Source organism: Myodes glareolus, chromosome 12 (genome assembly GCF_982192425.1).
Source record: "Myodes glareolus chromosome 12, mMyoGla1.1, whole genome shotgun sequence".
NCBI classification, from domain to species: Eukaryota; Metazoa; Chordata; class Mammalia; order Rodentia; family Cricetidae; genus Myodes; species Myodes glareolus.
In genome coordinates, this window is record NC_142037.1 from 9,384,974 (window position 1) to 9,395,549 (window position 10,576).

A 10,576-nucleotide genomic window follows, 5' to 3' on the forward strand; every position below is an offset into this window, starting at 1 on the left:
AGTTGCTGGGAAGAGTGTGGGCAAAATGGCAAGGTTCAAAACTCTCCCAGACTTTGCTGAGAGGATCATCTCAGAATGGCCTTATAGACATTCAGCAGGTTTATTTCCCCCTTAATGAGTTCCACCTCTGTGGTGAATCCCAAGGTAGGTGGAAGTTAGAAAAACAAAGTGTTTGTTCTAGAGTTTACCAATCAGAAACCATGAAATTTGGAGCTTTTAGCTGTAGTTCAGATGAAGCAGAGCTGAGGGGACAATGTTGCTCACCAGTGTCCTGTAAAATGACTCAGAAATACCCTTGACTATAAAGAGTTTCAACATATGCATGTGGACACACTATCAAAACATAGCTTCAAGGCACCAAAATATGGTGACTTTTGAGATTGATGGCAACTTAATGCTTAGACAAAGAGTCCATTTCATGTTTTCCCAAAGCAAGCAACTCCTTGGGAGAGTGAGATGAAATGAAATGCCTAATTTTTTTTTATTACAGAAAACAAGCCATGGTGCTTTAGGTTTAGGGGAATAAATGAAATGGGAGCATTAAGTGCTCATAACAATCAGTTACTGCAACCATCAGAACAAGTGTGCGCAAAACCCGCCATTCCCCCCTCTTATGTGTTCGTTTGTGTGTGTGTGTGTGTGTGTGTTGCATGTGTGCATGTGCCTGTTGCATGCTTGGCATATTTCTTTGTGCAGACATGAAGGAAAGAGGAGGACATTGGTGTCTTGTATCATTCTCTAACTTACACACTTGACATAAGATCTCTGACTGACCCTGGAGCTGGTCTGGCAGCCAACAAACCCAAATGGTAGCCTATCTCTTCCACCCACAGTACTGGGGTTACATGCATGTGTCCATGCCCAGTTTTTTATGTGGATGCTGAGGATTCAAACTCAGGTTGATCTGTGTTGGCAGCAAACATTCTTATTGACTGAACCATCTCCCAAACCACTGGCTTTTTAAATTTTTATTTTTAAGTAGAACTATGAGTGAGTCTTCACTGAATGTTACATAGATTGAGACAAGTTGAAACTGCAAAAGCAAAAACTTTTTAAAAAGGGGGTCAACGTTGAATTACATAAATGCAAAAATGTCACTTAGTACACAGATAATAAATCTTTCAACAGAGATGCTCTAAGGACCAAACTCACCCCTCACTGCATGTTTTTATTCTAAAGGCTCTCTAAGAAGGCTGGTGTTCCAGCATCTTCAACAGAGGACAAGGCCAGTACCTCTGGTATTAAGGTAAAATTCTTTGTGAAATTTGTTTTCTTATGAATTTTGTTAAAATGCAGCAGTAGTCTACCTATCACAGTTTTATATGGAAATTTGGTCAGAGAAAAGTGTTTGGTATCAGTGAACCATCCTTTCTATAAATTCCAGTGAGCAGTGAGTCCTTGCAGATAGCAATGACCCAGTAAGAGAAGGAACTGGAAACACAGAAAGTGAAAGATTGCATGCAGTTCTCATATAATAGAAGGTGCTTTGTGCTTGACCAAGGATGGTTTGCAGAAATAAATACACATTAGACTGATTTTGAAAACAACTGTGGTAATACATCTGAATACATTTTAAAGGGTCCAGTTATTGAAGAGGTCCAGGCATCACTCAGGTACCTTTTCTCTCAGCATAATTGCAGAAGGTTTTCTCTTCCCTTGGATATTCTTATTTCAGGATCACATAGAAGAGCATCTCCTCTGTTTGTCTCTTTGTTTCTGTATTATCACTTGCAAGAAATTGTGGAAATTTAGCTATTTGTAATCTGTTCAACCGAGTTTACATTATGAAGAGATTACAGTGTATTTTGTATTTGATTCCACTAGGAGGATATGGAAAACTCTTCCTCCAGGTACACAGTAAGTATTTTTTCCCCAATTAGCCATTAGATGTTAAGATTAAATTACCATATCACAACACTTTGGATTCTGGATATTTTCTCTGTATTTGACAATAATATACACTCTGATTCTTTGTATCACGTTCACACATTTAATATTTTAGGGTTATAATTAGACATTAATGTGTTCATAGTAAAGTGACCTCATCACCGTGAGCTGCTGGAGCTTAGGAATCCTGTTTGTAACCTAGAGCCTTAGAGTAAGGGTTGTGTGAATCAGAAGTTGATATTAATGACTTTTGAATGGGAATCAGCAGAAAAATGGGTTTCTATAAAGCAGTTTCACAGATACTATGGTATGGAGGACACTAGTAAGTGAGAGTTTGTTTATAAGTGGAAAATAATATGCATTTTTCCTCCAAAACATAGAAGAGAAGCACTGATGAAAGGTGGGCTATTAAAATTAGTAATCATCTTATATAAGATTCACAACTTTTAAAATATAGTGAGTTCAGTTTAGTCTCAGTCACAGGGAAAGGCCAAATTTCTCAGTTCATGATTTTCTCAATCTAGCCAGCAAAAATATTTTTTAATTATAGATGATATCTTAGTAATTTATAAATAGCTAAACATAGTAGAAGATATTTCACTTTTAAGTAATAGTTTCTACTTTTCATGTTTCAACACCCTGTCCTGGTAAGGAATAAAGTAGTTTTGAAATTGTGCACCCCCAAATCAAGAGTTCATTTCCCAATCAAACCAGGAAAGTTGATCTTCTGTCTTTTTATTGCAGATGATACAGAAACAAATGTTGTATTCCAAGAAGATCGCTGCAAGAAAAAAGAGGGAGCAAGCAGAGCTAAGTAAATCAGTAATGGACTTAAGTTCCCCAGGAGAGGCACTGCCTGAGTTCTCTCGAAAAAATTCATGTTTGATGGTAATTCCTGTTAATTTGAAAAGTAACATATTTGCTTGTGAGGAGAATGATGACTTTGTGTTTCCAAGTTGCAAATCATGTCAGAGAAGACAAACAAATCCTTGAACATATCTTTCACCTCCTTCAACTCTCATTCCTGGGAATACCCATGCTAGCCTGTCACCTGCTAAGACAGTATTTCTCAATATTTCTAATGCTGTGACCATTTGACACAGTCCTTCATGCACTGATCCTGACTGTAATACAATTTTCGCTGCTCTTTCATAACTGTAATTTTTCTAATGTGACAAATCGTGATGTTGATAACTGTGTTTTCAGAAGGCCTTAGATGACCTCTGTAAAAAGGTCCTGTGATCCCCAAATGGGTTCACAGGTTGAGAATCCCTGTTCTAAGGGGTGAGTGATAACACATTAGACCATGGAAACAAAAATCAGAAAGTGAGTAACTTTTATCACAGTTGTGGAGGACTCATAGAATACAGAGAATAAATAAAAAAGACTCCTGGAGCCATAACTGTCAACATGAGTGTACCTAACATACATACAATGTTTTAAACTGATTTATTGTATGTGTATAAATATTTTGCATGCATTCTCTCGGTTCACCTTGTGTGTGTGTGTGCTGCCCACGGACACCCAAGACAACATTCAATCCCTTGGAATTGGTGTTGCAGAGGGTTATCAGCCTATGTGTGGGTGCTGTAATCAAGTCCAGGTCTCTGCAAGAGGAACAAGTGTCATAAACTACTGAGCCATATTTCCTGTCCCCAGAATGAATATGTTTGATTCACAAATAATTAAGAGTATATCATAAGTAGAAATGAGTGTCAGTCTCAGGATGTTTGCTAACTTCCTAGCCCTGGGCCTCATCAGTCTGCCAGTATGACACATTGAAATCCAGAGAACACAGAGGCAGGACAAACAGCAATAGGAGGCTGGGCATGTTGGTGCACACCTTTAATACCTGCACTCATGAGGCAGAGTCTGACTGTTCTCTGTCAGTTCAAGGACACCCTGGTCTCTATGTATTTGAAGGATGTGGGCGGCAAGGAACGTGTGCACCAAGCTCAAGTGTGGAGGTCATAGGGTAATATTTATAGGAGTCAGTTTTCTTATTTCAGGCTCAGGTATCAAATTCAAGTTGTCAGTCATACTGGCAAGTGCCTTCATCCATTTAACCATCACACTGGCTCTCTGATTTACACTTTGACTGAAATTTTTTACCATTCACACACACACCACCCCTAGCACCATCACCACCACCAGAACAACAACAACAAAAAGAACATCAAGAAGAGAAAGAGAGTGGCAGAGAGAGAAGGGATATCATGTGTTTGAATACTTTGTTACTATTTAGGAGATTGTTTAACCTTTGGGATATGGTCTGGTTAGCAGAAGGTTTTCTGTGGTGGGTCTTAATGGTTATCACTACTTCTGGAACCAGTTCTGAGTTGTCTGCTTCCCTGTCTACCAGCATGTGAGAAGCAATAGACCATTGCCACAGACAAAGCCTCCCTGTTTGCTTCCCTACTTCAACTGCTGCAGGGAAAGTCAGTCAGTTTGAGCAGGGAAGGCAAACAGTAGTTCCCTGTAGCCATGAGCCTTCCTTCCTTCCTTAAATAATCTCTGTCAGATATTTTGTCACAGTAGTTATAAAAGTAATAGCCTTCTTTGTTTTTTATTCATTTTACTTTTTTCTTTTATTTTAAGACAATCTTTTATTTTACATACCAATCCCAATTTCCTCTCCCTCCCTTCCTCCTGCTCCCCCTAACTCCCCACCACCCCACTCCCCACCACCTCACTCCCCATTCATTCCTCATAGAGGATGAGGGAGTCAACAAAGTGTGTCATATCCCTTGAGGCAGGACCAAGGCCATCCTCCCTGTATCTAGGCTGAGCAATGTATCCCTCCATAGGGAATGGGTTCCAAAAAGCCAGTTCACACACTAAGGGTAAATAAATCCTGGTCCAAATCTTGGTCCCACTGCCAGAGAACCCACAAAACTGACCAAACCATAGGACTGTCACCCACATTCAGAGGGCCTTGTTTGTTCTGATGCCAGTTCCGTAGTTGTCAGTCAAGAACCAGTGAGTCCCCACAACCTTGGGTCAGCTGTTTCTGTGGTTTTTTTTCTATAATCGACCTCATACTTGATCACGAAGCAAATCTCAACAGATAAAAAAAGTTAATAAGCCCATGTCTTCTCGGTTCACTTATGGGTTAAAGTTAGAATTCAACAATACTAATTGCAAAAATCCCACATACTCATGGAAACTGAACAATTCTCAACAGAATTTCCCCTGGGTCAAGGAAAAAACATAAAGGAAACCTTCCTAGAATTTAATGAAAATGAATGCATGACATACCCTATTCTTTGGGATACTTTGAAAGCAGTACTAAGAGAAAAATTCATAGCACTAAGTGCTTACATAAAGAACCTGGAGAAATCTCACATTAGCATCTTAACAGCACACCTGAAAGCTCTAGAACAAAAAAAGCAAACTCACCCAGGAGGAGTAGACCCCAGGAAATAATCAATTTGAGGACTAAAATCAATAAAATAGAAACAAAATAAATGAAACAAAGTGTCATTGGGAAAAGAAATGCTTTTTTGAGAAAATCAAGATAGACAAACCCTTGTTCAAACCAATCAAAAGAAAGAGAGACAAAATCCAAATTAACAAAATCAGAAATGAAAAGGGAGACATAACATCAGACACTGAGGAAATCCAGAGAATCATGAGGTCTTACTTCAAAAACCTGTATTCGAGAAAAGTGGAAAATGTAAAGGAAATGGGCAATTTTCCTTTGTGTTTTAAACCCCTCAGAAGGTATAAAGCAAGCAGAAGAGCTAGCTCTGTTTCTAGACCCTACTTACACCAATTGCCAGTTTCCATTACAAATGGCTGACAACTAGCTAATTACCTTGAACCATCTAAGTTCAACATTAGGAGAGACAGGGGCAGACTTGACATAATTATTACACTTAATGAAACCATTAGTAACTAATTTTAATTTAGTCAGAACCAAACTCAAATGTTCTTTCTTTTAAGCCTAATCCAATTTGGTTTCTAAATTAATATTAGCTGTTATGTATGATCAAAGTGAGTAATTGGTAAAGGGAGGTCTTAGCAGGGAGACAGATCTCAAGTGATTTTAATAAACGGACATTCAGTTGCCAGACATCTTCCAAGATTTCAGTGAAAAAATCATTAGCATATAAATTGACATGATTAATACAAATGGAACTGTTAGACTAATGTAGAAATTTTAGGCTGATACAGAAAGTAAATGGTAATGTAACGAGTGTGGCGACCACAGAGTGTTGCCCTTGACATGAAGGGAGCAACATCTTGGATATGCCAAGGATTAGAATACAGACCACAATATCACTGACAGAAATGAGATCTTAGCATATTCTTTTTTTTTTCTTAGCATATTCTTGAGGCAAATAAAGTGAAAGGACAGTTGTTTCTATCCTTCAAAGATGTGACTGAAATAAAAGCAGACATCACTTTTATGATGTTAGATGTACATAAAACCATATTAACACATGAGTTTTCCAGAACCCATTACCTGGTGATTGCAGTGTATTGTAATGAGTATAAAATCACCACCTGATCTAGATAATATCGATTCCCCATGCTAACAGAATACTAAGTAGAAGTCTTCATGAAGAGCTACAGTCAGACACACTGATAAATGACACAGGCTCCAAAGGCACAAAGATGATGCTTAGCTTAGGAGAAAGAAAAATCTCACATCACAATGAGTTTTTCTCCATTTTCATTCTGAACTGATAAAAACCAATCTCTAGCTCTGTCTCTGTTTCTTTCTCCTCTCTCTCTCTCTCTCTCTCTCTCTCTCTCTCTCTCTCTCTCACACACACACACACACACACACACACTACTTTGCATTACAAAGCTAGAACACACACACAGACACAGAGAGAGGCATACACACACACATGCCAGCAGTTCAGAGTCCTTACATTGAAATCCTATTGATCTGAGTTCCATCCCAGAGAACACAACAAACAACAAGTGTCTCACATATGTAATCCCAACATCCCTAAATCCAGATTGGAGGCTGAGAGAGTAGAACAGCTCTGACACCTACAAACGAGCCAGACTGGAATGCACAGAGGCTCAGAAACATTGAGAGACCCTGTCTCACCCAATGAAAGCAGAGAACCACCTCCTGAAGGTTATCTTCTGCCCTTCACACACACACACACACACACACACACACACACACACACACACTCTAGCAGAGCACAAACTGGCATATTAAATCAAGCACATAAACACACACACACACACACTCCAATAATAATTTTTAGAATGATACAGAATTTATTACTCAGATAATAAACAGTGTCGATATATTCATTGGTGCTCCTGCTGTGTAACTAGCAAATAAGGAAAATATTTTCAGGGTCTTCTCAGTCATCTTCAGAGTTTCTGTTTTCCATGTGGCATATATCCTGGAAAACTATACTTGTACCATGTGACCCTTTCATTCCCTTTTTATAACTGGCTTAAGCATACTTAGTTAATGATGGAGCAATGAGAGAAACATACGGCTTGTGAAAATGTGCCTAAGGCTCACAGATATCTCGAGCTTTGATGTGTTCAAGTTCATCATTCTCAAGGAAACCAATGAACTGAACATTTTTACATGGTGCACTTGAGCAGTTTGGACATGCATGTAGGATGTGTACTTCCTCATCTGTTTTCCTTTGACAAATGATGCTTCTTAAGCTATTTTGTTTAATCATCTCCATGTTACATTGTTTGATGATGTTAGGTAAGCCTTGGAACGTTTGAGTTTTTCACATAAGTAGCACAAAGTCTTCTCAAACCTGGTACAGAAAGGTAAACATAGAGTGCTAAGTTAGGAATCTCCCTGAGATGTCATGAACGATTTCGAGGTAGCATCATTATTTGTAATTGAAATAAAAGTTGGTGAGGCTCCCCTTCTGACAAACAGCATCAAATGCATTTTCAAAACTGGTACTTCCTAAATGTATCTAATTAAATCAGGTGGTGTTCCATGTATCCTATCTAAGCAAACATTATGGAATTGTCTCAACTCTTTTGGCATAATCTACTGCAAAGTACCCCTTCAGCCCTTCAAATGGATCCTTCAGGCTCTGTCCATGTCATTGGATGATGGTTATATTATTTTCTATTGATGTAATAAAACACCATGCCCAAAGCAACATCTAGAATGAAGTGTTTATTCAGAGTGTGGCACATGGTTCCAATGGGATACATACAGTTTCATCACCATGATTCAGGCCGGCAGGCATGGTGCTGTCGCAGCAGCTGACAGTTACATTTAACTCTATAGAAGAACCCGAGAGCTCACTAGAAATAGCACCAGTCTTCTGAAACCCAAGACCACACAACTACTCCAACAAGGCCACACCTCCTAACCTTCCCCACAAATAGTTCCACTACCTGGAAACCAACATTCAAATATATGAGCCCATGAGTCTGTTCTTATTCAAGCTACCACAGAGATGTTGGAACAGACCAATACATTCATCAGCCATATGTGAAAAACAGTCATAGCTAAGGAGTAAGAATTTGGATGGCATCTCCCAGAACCCTTACTTCAGCTCTATAGTTCCCATCTGCTGTGGGTAGTGGCACACTTTATTCCTGCATTTCAGAAGTCGCCCTCACTATTCTATTATCCCGGGAACCTAATGGGCAGTTGTGAAAGCCATGGGGAGAGCATTAGTGTGGTGCAGAAGAGAGAGATTCTTTTTGTTTCCAAAGCCCTGGATTGTGACATTATCTTAATCTGGATGGAATGTAAAATCCTTGTCCTAAAGACAGGAGAGGACACATTGTGTCTTTTTTATTCATCTTCCCATTACAGAGAGATAGCAAAGAACAATATAAAAGAAGGCATAAAGCTGAGCAGGTCCCCTTTCAAGATTCTCAAACTCTGGGCCTTTGACTAAAACAGAATGAAAGCAAAAGTTTAAGGATATCAGTGGTTATGTGATAAAATTAGCCTGAGCAAACAAACATTTGGGGACTATAAATCAAGACCCTGACATTAACAGATAAGTTCTAAAATGAATAACAATAAGTGAAATTTTCAATGAAATCTAACATCTCAAAATTTCCTTAAAGGTTGAAAAAAAGAAGGAAGAAGGCTTCCTTCCTCCAGTTTATGAGCATGACATCGTGCCCCAGCCTCCTGCCAACGCTGGCTCAACATCAACATCTCATGCTACTAACAGAGGTGACAATCTTCAGGCATCTCAGGAAATTACTGTTCACAACACCACCGTGGATCACACACATTCTTTAGTTACTTACACTGGGCATGCAAGGGGAAGAACACATGCTGACCCTGCGCTTGCTCCTGGTAGCCACAGTGGTGACACCATGGACCCTGTGCAACATTCTGACCCTGTTCTTGATACCTGCTTAGAAGAGAACAGTGTCTTAGCTTCACTACTGATCAGGAATCTGCTCTTGTTTGTATCCCAGGTGAAGCATTGGATCCTCCTCAGAACTCAAATTTGCGGGTTTTTGATACAGATCCCACTGAATTCCCCTATTATGCAATAAATACTCACCCTGAAGTTTTTTCAATTTGGGCAGCGACCACATCATTGCTCTTCCTCACATCATCAATATGGTTGCTGAAATTTGTGAATTTGGTGATAACGTGGGTATTGAACCTTATTTAGCAATCCTGCACAGTTAAAGTTACAAGGAGATTAACAAGGTAAGTTAGACCATAACAATGACTTAAAATAGATAAATATTTCTGTGCTAGAAATCCAATTCTCTTTGGCTCTAATATGCATGATAAATACATTTCATACTTTGTATAGGACTCTTTAGATATTACCTAAAACTAGAAAAAATGATTATCTTTTCCAGTCATATTGAAAATGCATCACATAAAATTAACAAAATCAGTTTAGTCCAACCAAACTGATCAAGTAAAGTTAGTAAGATCACAGTTGTCTCCCATGCTGGAATGAGGAAATTATTTTCACTCTTAATGTGAAACTTGTATTTTCTGAATGACTAAGCTGGGAAATGTAACTGTTAGATATTAGTTTCTATTTTTCTGTGTCCATACACTGTGACTTATGTAGACAGCATCGTTTTGTAAAAAACATCCCAAAAGAAACAACCTCTGAGAATAAAAACCAATGAAACAAGACTCCACCTTCTCACCATTCTCAATACAGTGATATTCATTGTGACATGACACTACATAGGATTCTACTGGTGATGCCTCTGTTACTGCTGATCCTGACGATGCCGCCCATGATGTTCTTGATACTACTGATCATTCTTGTTTTTCTTTCTAGTTTCCACTGAAGCACCTACGAGGAACTACTGATATCTACTGACAGTCTGTCAGAAATATTTTATAAAATTTAGAAATTTTTATGTTTGATTTCTTTGAAAATTGAATTTTGTATATAATTTTGTAATAGCATCATTAAAATGTATTATGAAAACATTTTAAACTGTTTCTTTGTGTTTCACAAGCTGATGGCATGACCTCTTGGTGACATGTTTAAGGAGAAAGCTTCTATTATAGCTATCAGAGTTTGAACAGAAAGAGGCATATCAAATCACCCAGAGCAGAAATAGATGTTGGCTGAACATAGTTAACTGCACCTGCCTATGACAGAAGCAGAAGCAGAGCAGAGAGCCAGAGGGAGAGAGACACAGGAGGAGACACAGAGGCAGAGGAACATAGAGACAGGAGGAGACAGAGAGATAGCTTCAGAAAAAGAATGAGAAG

General features: G+C 38.7%; 1 protein-coding gene across 3 annotated transcripts in view; it reads left to right on the forward strand.

Annotated features, from left to right (window-relative positions):
- The window catches only part of LOC125397705 (uncharacterized), a 46,674-nt gene extending 36,416 nt beyond the window's left edge, over positions 1 to 10,258 (forward strand). For all 3 annotated transcript variants that reach the window (XM_087911947.1, XM_087911945.1, XM_087911946.1), the window contains exons 11-16: positions 1,180 to 1,246; positions 1,825 to 1,857; positions 2,632 to 2,775; positions 8,932 to 9,043; positions 9,295 to 9,535; positions 10,134 to 10,258. In XM_087911947.1, the coding sequence (XP_087768073.1) occupies positions 1,180 to 1,246; positions 1,825 to 1,857; positions 2,632 to 2,775; positions 8,932 to 9,043; positions 9,295 to 9,497 (559 nt within the window). In that variant the 3' untranslated portion in view covers positions 9,498 to 9,535; positions 10,134 to 10,258. The remainder of the gene's footprint in view (positions 1 to 1,179; positions 1,247 to 1,824; positions 1,858 to 2,631; positions 2,776 to 8,931; positions 9,044 to 9,294; positions 9,536 to 10,133) is intronic.
- Positions 10,259 to 10,576: the final 318 nt, after the last annotated feature.